Below are 14732 nucleotides of genomic sequence, written 5' to 3'. Positions count from 1 at the left end.
ATTTCTTGTAAAAATATATATATAATAATAATACATACATACATAAAATTATTGTATTTGACATTTCTGTCACTTCTGAAATGATGGCTATGCCCCTGGTGTGACAAAATGTTAGCCTATACATAATACTTTTTTAAAGCTCTTTTTTTTATTTTTTTATCTTGGCTTACATAAATTTCTACATATGCCATGTCATGCCATAGCATAATTAAACTAGCATCTAACAATGGACAAAAGTGTTTTTTTTTTCTCTAACCTATGGTTTATGTAACCATAAAGGCTGCTGTGTAATATGCCTCCTGACTAAGCATTTAAAGAATTTAGGGGAAGCATTTAAATAATCTGTGAATGCACTTAAAGAATGCAGAATCAAATCATTAATCGAATCGAATCGAATTTAACTGTGAATCGAATCGTTCTGAATTTGCAAAAATCGGTCTTGAATCGAATCGAAAACCTATGAATCGTGAATTGAATCGATTCTCTGTCTACCCAAAGATTCACAGCCCTAAACAGAACCCATCTCGCTAATGGAGGGGACGTGAGATGCAGATGCTTCAGAACATCAGTCAGACATTAACATGCCTTTCCTTTTTGTCTTCACAGCTCTTTCTCTCTCTCCTTCTTCATTTCTTTCGACCACATCTCTTTCTTTCTGGCCTGAGCTTTTTGTGCACTTCTAATTGATCTTGAGGAGTAAGTCTTTTGTGCCAAACGTGCAATTACAGGAGGGACCTGATAAAGGAGCCCAGGAGAAGTTAAGGCTCTTTTCTCTGCCTTTTTGGACAAAACGCCCTCATCTAATCAACTTGCTCCGGTCCACAGAACATGCAACATGTGTCTGCTCACTGTATGCCAATGAATGTATTCATTAACAATTAATCAGGAACATATTATTCAGTGTTATCAGAAAAGCCCAAAGTGTCATTTGAACAATACAAAATGACAATAAAAAGGACTGTAATTAATGGTAGATGGCAACATGAAATCAAATTGTCCCCAATCTGCTTGCCTTACTGTGCACGCTTCATCAGTTCAGGTTATCATAAATACAAAAAAATACAAAAGGTTTTGAAGCTCATTATGATGTCACAATAAGTAATGGCTGAGCTAATGAATATGAACTGGATCATGCAGATGTTGCTACATAACCTGGACTGCCCACTCATGAGAATTCATTCATATTCATCAGCCAGTTCTGTGCAGATACGCTCAAGTTTTGCTTTATAGGCACCCACTGCCAATGCAGCATCAAGCTACTTTATATTTTACACAACCTTCTACCAATTTGTTCAACATTTTAAAAACAAATCTATTCTAACACAAATCTCCAAGGTATATTGAAATGGAGATCAGGTCTATTGTATTTGTTCTTCTATGAGTCAAAACTCTAAAAGTCAAGAATTTAACATCACGTAGGTAGTGAAAAATATAATAAGTTATGAATAATTAAGATTACACTTCCTATACGTCTCTCTAATACGCACTAAGGCTGCATTTATTTTAACAAAAATACAATAAAACAGTAATATTGTAATTTAAAAAAGACAATTTATAAAGAATTTTTTATTTTAATATTCTGTGATGAAAGAGCTGAATTTTGAGTAGCCATTACTCAAGAAATTAATACATTTATTCAGCAAGGATGCATTTAATTGATCAAAAAACATTTATAACGTTACAAAAGACTTCTACTTCAAATAAAAGCTGTTTTTTTAACTTTCTATTCAAAGAATCCTGAAAAAAAATCAAAGTTTATAATAATAATAATAATAAGAAGAAGAAATTCTAGATAATTGAGCAGCAAATCAGCATATCAGAATGATTTCTGAAGGATCATGTGAAACTAAAGACTGGTGTAATGGCTGTTGAAAATTCAGCTTTACCATCACAGGAATAAATTAAATTTTAAAATATATTCAAATAGAAAAGTTATTTTACATTATAATAATTTTTCACAATTTTACAGTCAGTTTGTACTGCATTTGTGATTAAATAAATTAAGACAAAAAAAATTAACTCCAAACTTTTACATTACCAAACAACATTATTCCCACCAAACATTCTGTTATATTTTGTATTCTGACATAGTACAGCACACTACGCAAGTTAAATGCATTGTGAATGTCCAGGATTTAGGCCCTTTCTAAGGATTTGTTCTGAGGTAAAACATTAAAAAAAATGTAAACAATTGATCTGCATGTCTCTCTTTGATTTATCATTAAATTTGCATACATTGATGTGTGAAGGTGGCAGGGCAGGTTATGGATAGTTTAAGCGTGATTTGACCTTGAAAACATATACATCAAGGCTCAGTTTTTCTCTGTGTGTTCGGCTGGCCTCATTGACACACTTCCCGCCTCTACCTCAGTGAGGTGGGTGAATGCCACCTTTCTTGCTCACCCCGGCCCTGACCCTGCTGTGAAAAACGCCTGAGGAAATAAAGACCAAAAAAAAAAAAGCTGGAACCGAGAATGAAAAACCGATGGAAAATAACCAGAGGAAAACTGTGCTTGTCACATTCAGTAGGTACATTCAGTAATTTTTTCCCGTAAAATTTTACAAATATGTATAAGAAAAATAGTGTCAAAATATGTTAAAGGTGTTCTATATGTTGCCTTTAAGAAGCTGATGATCCAAAATGCCCATCAATAATGTTTGGCAACATCACTGATTCAAAACGAACAGAAACAAATGACATGCAAGCATGCATAATGGTTCACCAGTCACCATTTCCTCTCTCGGATCGCACTTGTCACCTGACAACTATTCCCCTTTATCCAATAAAACCCACCTTGTGGAAATGGATCCACGTCAAAACGCCATGCATGAGAGATGAAGCGGCAGATAGACAAAGGCAGATGTAAAGGACAAAGAAATGAGCAAGGAGATATATCAAAAGGAAGTCTGAGAGAGGACATGCAGATGGGACACGAAAAGGAAATCAGAAGGAAACTCTTCAAAAGAATATTAATGAATGACAGGGATATGAGCAGTTCACACCTTTTGCCATTTTAACAAGAAAAAAAAAAATGTATGAGCAGCATGGTCTTCAAGGACATGTCACCCATAACCTCACAAGCATTTAAAATATTATTTGAAGATTAGCAATCATTCATGGGAGTATGCATTCTTCCAGGAAACCACGTAATGGCAGGTGACATAGGGGTGTAAAATGGCATCAATTATGGAATTTAATAATCAATTATACTATAACCAAATTAAATTATACTAAAAAAAAAAAAAATAATAAAAAAAAATAAATAAATACATATGCACTCAATGAAAATCATTTTCTGAATTGGCCAAAAAGCATTATTATTATTATTATTATTATTTCTGCATTAATAACCTATTTATAAACCTAATAAACATTAAAAGTTTTTTATAATTAAAACATGCTCATTTTTTAATCCAAAACCAAAATAGTTAATCAAAAATGACAATATTCTGAATGTAAAATGTGGTATAAATATTTGAATATGTATAAAATATAACAGTATATCATAAATATGAACATTAAACATTATTATTATTATAATAAAAAATAATAATAATCAAAAGCTATAGAAGAATAATAGTTATATTATTATTGTTGTTATAGACATTAAATCACATTTCTATGTATGCAGAAACTTCTATATTTAATCTTACTATTAATTTATATTATTTAACAAATAAGAATCATTATTGAAACAACATTACAATTAAATTATATATTATTCTTTATTATTTTGTAATAATCTTTTTATTTAATATTTTTCTTCTTCTTAATTCACAATTCTATGCCTACGTTCAAGTATGTATTGTGATATTAATTACTATTTATTAGGTGGTACAATGATTATTTCCAAAAAGTTGGGGAATAGCAAACTTAGACATTTCTAGTAGCAGCAACAATTACGACACCCCTGCTTCATTACAGGCAAATTGTGTAGTCAGCATATTATTAAAAATAATTATGTTATCACCAAAGTAACCGAATTGAAAAACAAATCCTAAGCACAATTAAGTACACTCCCACTAGAGGTTCAAGTTCTGGGCTGGTAACCAAAAGTTTGCAGGTTAAAACACATAGCTGATCCATGAACCATCACCATTGTTCTTGATCAAGACACTTAACCCCAGGCCACTTTGAATAAAATCATCAGATAAATGACACATAAATTTAACACAAAAGCACACGTGAAAGCTTTTCCGACATGTTTTGGCTGGTGTTGGTGCAGCTGTACCTGGTAGGTGTCCCACAGGCGAATGGTACAGCGCAGCGGCAGCTCCCGCATCAGTAGATTATTCATCCAGCGGAAAGCAAACTGCAGATATTATTTTGTAATAATCTTTTTATTTAATATTTTTCTTCTTCTTAATTCACAATTCTATGCCTACGTTCAAGTATGTATTGTGATATTAATTACTATTTATTAGGTGGTACAATGATTATTTCCAAAAAGTTGGGGAATAGCAAACTTAGACATTTCTAGTAGCAGCAACAATTACGACACCCCTGCTTCATTACAGGCAAATTGTGTAGTCAGCATATTATTAAAAATAATTATGTTATCACCAAAGTAACCGAATTGAAAAACAAATCCTAAGCACAATTAAGTACACTCCCACTAGAGGTTCAAGTTCTGGGCTGGTAACCAAAAGTTTGCAGGTTAAAACACATAGCTGATCCATGAACCATCACCATTGTTCTTGATCAAGACACTTAACCCCAGGCCACTTTGAATAAAATCATCAGATAAATGACACATAAATTTAACACAAAAGCACACGTGAAAGCTTTTCCGACATGTTTTGGCTGGTGTTGGTGCAGCTGTACCTGGTAGGTGTCCCACAGGCGAATGGTACAGCGCAGCGGCAGCTCCCGCATCAGTAGATTATTCATCCAGCGGAAAGCAAACTGCAGATACTCCACCTCACACTTCTGAAAGTGCACGTGGACATCCTCTGTGGGCGTAGAGAAGAAAGCACAGGGGGGTTATATCTATTTGCTGGTAGTTTCAGCAAAGTGCTGCACTGGGAGTAGCTTTTGTAAACCATATATAGACCCCCATTGTTTAAAGAAGCACTCTGGCCCTGAACTAAGATCACCAGCTATTGTTGAATTCTACCCACACCTGTTTTACTGAATTAACATTATAGACCCCTAACGCGTGTGGAATTATATTCGATTAAATAGAGAGAGAGTGAGAGAGAGACAGAAGGTTTGGGTGGAAGGGAAAAGTAGGCCTGGTGCTTAGCTCATTGAGAGAGGGATTTTTCTGATAAGCTCTCGTTCAGCCTTTGACCAGAATAAGAATGGCTTTCGAAAGTGGCTGTATTGACTAGACTCCTGATAAATATTGATGGAGAAAATGTGACGGGTCTCTGAATGTACTGAGAACTGAAGTCGGACCTATCAGAAGGAAAATGGAAACTCTTACTGCCACGAATAAAAGCAAAAACAATATATATAAAAAAAAAAAGGTTTAAACAATGAATGATCTTCGAGATGTTACATAAGGGTTGCATCATAATGGATTCAACTAATGGAGCGAGTCATTGGTGTGAGGATTGAACATGATCAAAAATTAACTTCTTTCTCAATCCCACTTCTTTAAAAAAACAACAAAAGGTTTGTTCATAATGATTCCGATTCCAGCAAGCAAAATGCAAGTATAAAATATTTGCAAACAATTTCTTGTGCCACAAAATTGAAACCACTGTCATTTTCTGAAAAATACCTTACAAATAAATTTTTTTTCTTGGTCCTCCGTGGTAAATGTGTGCAGTAAATAAAAAATAAAAAAAACACCAATAGCAAACGCTTTGGACAGCATCCCAATTATTTTAGTCTTTATAATGGTTTATAATAATAATAATAATAATAATAATAATAATAATAATAATAATAAAGAGTATTAGTTATTGAGCAGCAAATCATCATATAAGAATGATTTCTGAAGGATCATGTGATACTGAACGCTGGAGTAATGATGCTGAAAGTCAGCTTTACATCACAGCAATAATATATATATATATATATATAAACACACAAACATTTTGCAAAAACACTTATTTTTATGCTTTTTAAAAAAATAACTAATAGTCGTCAAGCACATTCAATACCAGCCTTAAGGACTGTTAAATATACTCAATAATATGCTAAATTATATATTACATAACATATTAACATGTTAAACTGGGAAGGTGAACGGTTAACATCGATTCAGAAGCAAAAAAAACCTCTACTTGCTAGTGAATTTTCTTATAGTCTTCTGAAAGTGTGATTTGTTTTCCCTTTGCTCAGTCCACTCCACTCGTCTCTCCACTCAAGCTCACTTCCGTTTGCCTTCACACCCTAATCGCAGGGGCTTATGGGGAATTGATTTCTCTCCTGTGCCCCCCGGTGAGACTGTGGGGTCTGCTATTGCTCACGGTGCTCATGGATGCTGATGGATGGGAAAGAGGAGCGCGGCGGCTCTCACCGAGAGTTTCAGTGTGGGCTGTTCAGCTTATCACACCAAACACTGCGAACAGGGGAGGAGGCGTCCAGATGGTATAAACACTCTCAAGGATAAAAAACAGAGGCGGACTAGTGGCATAATGGAAACGTGTGATTCCAAGAAACAGAAACGGCCAACACCATGGGAAAACAAGTCTTTTCCAAGGCGATGAACAAGATCGCACCCTGGCAGAAAAACAACTCCTTGTTGTTTTGAACATTTTGCACTGCTATTTAAGGTCCGAGACAACTTGTTCACATCATTCTGGAGGGCAAAGGGCAAAATAGATAGGATCATTTGAGGGACTCCAGACTCTGCCATTTTGTTCTGGCAGTCATGACGTGTCATTCGTGCTGAAGCTTCTGAGGGTGTTAAAAAAATAAAATAAAAATCTGACGCATCGCAAAAAGCACAAAAAGTGGCACACGGTTGGGCCTAAAGCAGCTTTGACGACTACATTTGAACTATTCATAGAAACCTGTCAAAACTTTTATGCTCCTTAACAGAACAACAGCTACAACAACTGACAAAAGAAATAAATATATCTATGAGTACAGCTTTGTTAAAACGTCAAAAACAAAGTGCAAAAAGAGTGTGATTTCTTTCAAGTAGCTTCAAAGGTAACCTGTTTGGCGACCAGGACCAACTACCCCAAATATTTTAAACAACAATTTCACCCAAATATTAAAATTTTGTAATCATTTACTCATTCTGATTTTGTTGCAAATTGTTTTTTTCCATAGGAACACAAAATGAGAAATTTGAAAGAATGTTCACGCTGCTCTTTTCTCACAATGAAAACATACAGTGACCAGGGGCTGTTCAATTCCAAATGGGAATTTAACCTTAGAATATTGATTTTTATTCAATTTAATTTTGTTTTTCAGTATTTAGTAGTTCTGAGATATTTTTTTAAAGAACATGAGAGTGAGCAAATAATCAAAATTCTTATTTTGGCACAAACAATTCCTTTAATTCTATGCAGCGTGAAAGGAATTAGTAGATGATGTGTTCGTCAACATGATCTTACCATCAATTCTGCTAACGAGCTCTTCCAGCGCCTTGACTTTAATCTGTATCCCAGGCTGGGCAAATGTGTAGTTGTCCTGATAGAGAAAAACAAAGGCAGAATTTAGAACATGGAACAATTGGGAAAACCCCCAACTGCTCCCCGGGAGCCGCAGCAAAAAATGGCTGCCCACTGCTCCGGGTGTGTGTTCACGGTGTGTGTGTGTTCACTGCTGTGTGTGTGCACTTTGGATGGGATGAATGCAGAGCACTAATTCCGAGTATGGGTCACCATACTTGGCCACATGTCACGTCACTTTCACTTTCAATTATTCTGTCAACTTGTTAAGGCTCTTTCACATGACGTATATAAGAGCTTAAATCGCTCAATACAAGCATCATGCTACACATGAAAAGCACTGCAATTAGTGTTATGGAAGGGCACATTTTATTCTGTGGTAATTGTTAAAACTAAACCTGTAAAAATGCTTTTAAGAGCACTTAAATAAACAAACAAACAAATAAATATTATTTATAGACTGCTTGCAAAAAAAAAATTGTTGGCTGCATGTTGAAAGGTTGAACTGAAGCAGAGTTGAAAATAAAATATAAAAAAACAAAAAATTTAAATTTAACAAAAAAATTAATAAAAAAAATAAATAGTTAAAAAAAAAGAAGAAAAAGAAAACAGTAACGACAAGGGTGAAATTAAATAGTTAGGATTTACAAACTGCTTGTGCAAAAAAACAAACTGTAATGAACTGTAGGCACTATAACGTCACATTTATAGTTATTTCATAACTAATGTAGTTCCATCTCTCTATCTCTGTTCCTCATCCCTTGTGGGTCAGTAAGGGCCAGTGGCCGTCTGCTGTGTGTTTTAGCCCAGGGGGACGACTGCATGGGAAGACACATTCTGTGTTCTGATCCATGCGCGTGTTCTGCCCTTCAGCTCAGCTCCACTCAGCCAATGAGCACAACACAGAGCGGCCCACGGGACAACCTGACTGCGGCCTGCATCTGACCCTTGCTCCCGCCTGCAGATGAGTGCCCTCACACGCTCGCCTCACTCTAACAGAGGGCCGTTCTCAAGGGAACACAGCCTGAATCTGAATCCCCCTAGCTTAAATGTCCTAGCTTCAACTTCCTCTCCAAGTTTTTATGTCTGTCTTCCCTAGACGCTACGTGTCGTATCCTCTGGGGCTTAAGCACAACAAAGTCAGCACCTTTTTTCGGTCCGTCAGTGTCTTTTTTTTTATTGCATTGCATTCAACTTGCCTCTGGCTTTTGGAAAAGAACAAAAGGACAGGATGACCACTACAGGGTTTAGTTTTAATAAAAAGACACAGAAGAGATGAAGATGATGATACTGAGATGCTGTCCTCAGGAAACTGAGGATGGACCGAGAAGGTCTATAATGCCTGGAGAAAGCTATTACCATTACTGTCTTAATGGCAGTAGCTTGGCTGGTGCATAATGTTTTTTATTTGAACTTTGTGAAGTATGGGATTTGAATTTTGTCTCCTTAAAATAAAAAAATTAAAAATAATTAAGAAATATACAATAGAATTAAGAATAAGATGATGCCAATGAAATTTATATTTGAAAATTATTTAAAAATTATATCAAATATCAGTAACAGTACACCAACAAAAAATATTAAATTATTTTGAATTGGATTATTAATATTATTATTATTATTTTGAGGAGGAGGAGGAGGAGGAGGGAAAAGAAGAGGAAGAAAAATTATTTTGTATGAGTATAAATTAGAAATGTATATATTTAGTATACATTTATTTATATATTTACATATGTTTATAAAAAATATTTCAAATATTAACAGTAACAATAAAATGATTATCATCGAAGAAAAGAAGAATTTTGCTTTTGAAGAAAATAAGAACAGTAACAATAAAAAAAGATTATTATTATTATTATTATTAATAGAAATGTTATAGAATTAAAAGGATAAGAATAGGAAGGCAGAAAGAAATGATGATGCATGAATGAAATTTAATGATACATTTATTTATATATGAATATATATGTTTATAAAAAAATCTAACAATAAAGATTGTAACAAAGTAACAATAAAGATTATTATTATGAAGAAGAGGAAGAAAAAGAAAACTATAACGACAAGGGTGAAATCAAATAGTTAGGATTTATAAACTGCTTGTGCAAAAAAAAATAAAAAAAATAATAATAATAATAATAATTAGCATGAATGGCTACTTTTGAATGGAAATCACTGGAGAAAGATGGTTATGAGATCTCCCATCTAACCAGTCAAACCTCAAGTGAATCAAATACCTGTATCCCATCCAGCAATTTGCTCATGCACCAAAAGCTGTCGGCTTCAATGTTTCGTTGTGTATCCTGGGGCAAGCTTGCCATTTCGAAATTTTCCACGTCTTCCTCTATGGAAAAGAACACACACACACACACACATGTTGGTCACCAGCAGATCAAACCAACATACATGCTGCAGGTGTTCTCAGCAGTCTTTGTTTTCTTGCAGGCAACAGTAGCTCTGGTGTGTGACGTGCGTGGTATGCACAGACACCACGAAGCCATTAGATCATTAGCCGGCAAACTGCATTCTTTATTCAACACATTAATCAACTCACTTTCTCACCCCTCTTCCTCCCTCCCTCCCACCACAGGCTTCCCCTCGCAGCCATGACCTTTCCCGACTCTTTAAACAGTATGTGCTAAATGATGCTGATACACACATTATGCCCCAGAGAGCCAGACCTGGCTGGAAGAGACTTCTGTGTGCCACTCCACGCACCTACCGCACAGCTAATGTAGTCCTCCATCTCTTGATTTCTCTCTTGCTCGTTTCTTAATAAGGATGGAGGGATTGGGGAGGGGAAGGAAGGACAAGGAGCTATTTTGATGAAGCACTGAGTAAAGAGAAAGAGAGAGAGCGTGCTCTAGGCATGTTTGCATGCAGCTTGCGCATCGTCAAAGCAATTCAGTCTATCTGTTACTGCAGTACATTAGAGCTGAAATATAGTTAAGAAGAAGGTCAGATCCAAGGTTGAAGACACAATGAAGAATACATGCTCTCGAACGACCGTAGATACTCAACTGAGGACCACGTGCTGAAGACCACGCTCACAATTGCTGCTGAGGTCTGTGGTTAGAGACAAAATCAAACTGACTGTCAACAGTAAACTTTTAGACGTATAAACGCATGTACGCTACCGTTCAAAAGTGTGGGGTCAGTACGATTTTTTTTTTTTCAATAAATTAATAGTTTTGCAAGGACGCATTAAATCGATCAAAAGTGACAGTAAAGACATTTATAATGTTACAAAACATTTCTATTTCAAATAAATGCTGTTCTTTTAAACTTTTTATTCATCAAAGAATCCTGGAAAAATATGCATCACGGTTTTCACAAACTATTAAACAGCACAACTGTTTTCAACTTTGATGATAAAGAGAAATGTTTCTTGAGCAGTAAATCAGCATATTAGAATGATTTCTGAAGGATCATGTGACACTGAAGACTGGAGTAATGATGCTGAAAATGCAGCTTTGACGTCACAGGGATAAATAAAAATTTTAATATATCATTATAATTTAAAATAACTTTTCTCTATTTTTATATTACACAACATTACTGTTTTTACTGTATTTTTGATCAAATATATATACAGCCTTGGTGAGCATAACATTTAAAAAAAAAAATCTTACCCAAAAGTTTTAAACAGTAGTGTATTTTTGGAGTGTTTTAGAAGAAAGTAAGTCATACATGTTTGGATTGACATGAAGGCGAGTAAATGATGACAATTTTTATTTTTGGGTGAACTGTCCTTTTAAACATTTATTATTCAAAATTGAAGTGTGCAATTTCAAAAGTAGTCACCAAATGAAAAAAATACAAACAGACAAACTCGCTACCCCTTATGTTTGTTGATCATGTTTTTAAGCCTTGCGAATGTATGCATTTGGTTTTCTGTGATAAACATTACTGTTGAAAATTTAGCCGATTAAAATTTCACCAAGACAACATTATCTAGCTGGATAACCAAAAAAAAAAAGAAAAGAAAAAAGGGGGTTTGCAAGTAAAAAATATCAATTGTTGCAACCTGTTTTAATATCATTTTTATTTTATAAAAAATTATTATTATAAAAATGTAATATCACTTGTGACAAAAATATACTGTTAAAAAAACATTTTTTGTTAACTTAGAATTAGAAGTTAATCATGGAGTCTGTTAAGAAAACCTTCAATTAATGATTTTACAAACAATTTACACAGAAATGTGCATTTAATGAATGTGGCCCACAAATGTGAATCAGACTGGTAGCAGGTTAAACTGGCAAAAACCTCTCTGCTCAAACTCTGAGCAAACTGTCAGTAAACCTCTGCATTGCAGCAGGAAGAACAGCTGATGTGGGGCCGAGAGAGAACCCGGATGGGCTTCAAGTAAAAAAAAGACGGATGGAGAACGACAGGAAAGAGCTGGCAGGAGGGAAAAAAGCTGCAAAAGCAAAGCAAATAACCCTCTTTGACCACAAATGAAGCATGCAGTGCCCTGCCGGTCATGGGCCGGGCCATATGTCACTGGCCGCAGCACTGGAGAGATTCCTGATCCATTTAGCTCTCCACATTTCCACATCACTCCAAAGCTTCGGACGGACACACACACACACACACACACACACACACACACACACACACACAGAGAGCTGCTGCATAAAGCAGCTTTACAGAATGCAGGAGAAATCCTGTTTGTGGCACAAAGAGAGGCTTTGCCACCTTGTTTTCTGACCCCGTAGAGAAAAAGGGGGTTATTGTGCCGTGTGCGAGAATAAGCGACCTAAGAGATCATTCAATAATCATGAGTCAAGTCTGCAACTCGTGAAACAAATCACTGCTCATTCAGGTCATTCCTCCACGTCTCAGGTTCAAAGCCATTTATAAAATATGCCGACAGGTGCACACCTGGTGACCACACATCAATTAATTCTTTATGAATGGAATAGTTCACCCAATATCCATGATTTTCTCATTCCAAACTCGTATGACTTTGTTGGAAAATGACAAGAGTAATTTGAGTTGAACTGGTTGCTATGTTCCATACAACTGCAATAAACAGGGACTGGAGCTTTCAGGCTTCAAAAAATGATGTTAAAGAGGCTAATATGTGACTCATGCTCTTTATTTAAAATCTTTCAAGCCATATAACAATTTTAGTTTGACAAATAGACCGAAATAATGAACTGAATCTTGGCATTTGCCCTAGCTCTACCCTAGCTGACTTCCCTAGCTCTACTTGGCATGTTCATTAGGAGAAGTAGCCATGTATGATTCATAACTAATTAGATTGATGAATCAGTTGATTCAGTTCACAAAACTGGTCTGAGTGATTCATTCACAAATCACAAATTTAAACCAACCTGGTTCTTGTGCTCAACCCAATAATGTAATGATCCGGTCACAACCACTGGAGGAGATTTTCATTGAATAACAAACTTCAATCTCACAAAGCTATGAAATGACTTGGAATATAGTGAACAAGCCGTACAGGCTTCTTTATGGTGCTTTTTTTTTCAAACTTAAAAAGCTCCAATTGCTAAATATATGGAAAATAGAGACTGATTCATTCTTCACTAACTCATTCAGGTTGCTGATTCATTCTTCTTCACATAAGTAAGAAAGATGTACAGATTTGGATTGACGTAAGTAAATTACAGAATATGCATTTTTGAATTAAGCAATTCCCTTAAAGAGTCATGTTGCTTGACAACTATAAACAGTCTACAGTTTATAAACTAGATTACTGTGATTTTAGTAATGACTTAAATTTTTGTTGAACATTTTCAAGCTACAAAAGCTATGTATTAGTGATATTACCCTCTTGCGGCTTATTGCTCAGATTCAACACCATGAAAGTTGATTCAGTTCACAACACTGGTCTGAATGAATCATTGACCAAAAAAAAATTATTAACAGATTCAGACAAATCTTGGTCTTGAGATTAACTCGCAAAAGGAGAAGGTTTTCAGTTAATAACTTTGAAATTTCAACCTCACAAAGCTATTAAATGACTTGGAATATAGTACACAAGTCATATGGACTACTTCTATGGTGCTTTTTGCAAGATTAAAAAGCTCCAGATGCCAATTCCATGGAAAAGATTGACTGATTCATTCTTCACTGACTTATTCAGCAACTGAGTCATTCTTCTTCCACAGGAGAAAGTCATAGAGGTTTGGACTGACATGTGAGTGAGTAAATTACATAATTTTTGAATAAACAATTCCTTTAACCCTTGTGCAGTCTTCGGTCACAATTTTACATTTCAAATTTTTTAAAATCTTAGCTTCACCAGAATGGTACGAAACTTGGTGACTTTTATGGCACTTGGTATGTGAACACAAAAAAAAAATTGAGGGTATGATTTGAAAAAGCTAAGTGGTCGTAAAAAAACAAAAAAGTCACACATGGTCTTCGGTCAAAAATGACCGACCATAGGAAATGAATGGGAAATGGGGAAAAAAAATCGAAAATACAGAAATTTTTTGTGTGTACAATCTACAAATCCCCCATAATGCAGAAAAAAAATTGCACAGCAATGAAGGGGTGAAACTCTAAAACATCTAGAGTGCAAAATCAACACCAACTCACACACGCGCGGACACACACTTGTACTTGTACACGCACACACACACACACACCTATGAACTGGTGTGACTGTAACACTGCAACAGCTCAGTTCAGTTTAAATTGTATCTGTGCAATCAAGTCAACGATATCATTTCCAGCGATATCGTTGACTTGATTGCAAATTATTGCAAAGATACTATTTAAACTGAACTGATGATGACATCACTGAATTCAATGATGAACTGCCTTTAACTGAAAATTGAGTGTTTACTATTGTCATTTTGCATTTTTGACACAATATTTTCCTAATTAATGCTGTACAGTTGCTTTGACACAATCTGTATTGTTAAAAGCGCTATATAAATAAAGGTGACTTGACTTGACACACATACAGAATTATACATACTCAAATGAATTGGTATGGCTATAATCATATAGCCAAAATGAGTCAGAAGACTGAAATAAGAGGTTTTTATTTTTATAGAATTTTAATGTTTTGTGTAACAAACTGCTTTCTGTGTTCAGGTTTGAATGTAGTAATAATAACGCAAAAACCTACACTTCAAATCAACATTTAAAACAACAAAAAATATAAACCTTGACAA

The 14732-nt window shown here is 35.1% G+C and overlaps 1 protein-coding gene across 4 annotated transcripts in view; it reads right to left on the bottom strand.

The window, feature by feature from the left end:
* The window catches only part of LOC107734531 (TBC1 domain family member 22B-like), a 52235-nt gene that overhangs the window by 15660 nt on the left and 21843 nt on the right, over positions 1 to 14732 (bottom strand). For 3 of the 4 annotated variants that reach the window (XM_016546511.1, XM_016546513.1, XM_016546512.1), the window contains 4 exons: positions 9813 to 9919; positions 7522 to 7597; positions 4907 to 4953; positions 4233 to 4313 (listed from right to left, as the gene is read on the bottom strand). In XM_016546511.1, coding sequence (XP_016401997.1) covers positions 4233 to 4313; positions 4907 to 4953; positions 7522 to 7597; positions 9813 to 9919 — 311 coding nt within the window. Of the gene's footprint in view, positions 1 to 4232; positions 4314 to 4825; positions 4954 to 7521; positions 7598 to 9812; positions 9920 to 14732 lie in introns of all 4 variants that reach the window. The other variant, XM_016546514.1, reaches the window with a different exon arrangement.

This window comes from Sinocyclocheilus rhinocerous, unplaced genomic scaffold (genome assembly GCF_001515625.1).
Source record: "Sinocyclocheilus rhinocerous isolate Xijiao unplaced genomic scaffold, SAMN03320098_v1.1 scaffold99, whole genome shotgun sequence".
Taxonomy (NCBI): Eukaryota; Metazoa; Chordata; class Actinopteri; order Cypriniformes; family Cyprinidae; genus Sinocyclocheilus; species Sinocyclocheilus rhinocerous.
Note: the sequence above shows the minus strand (reverse complement) of the source record. Positions and strands in the feature narration are given on the sequence as shown.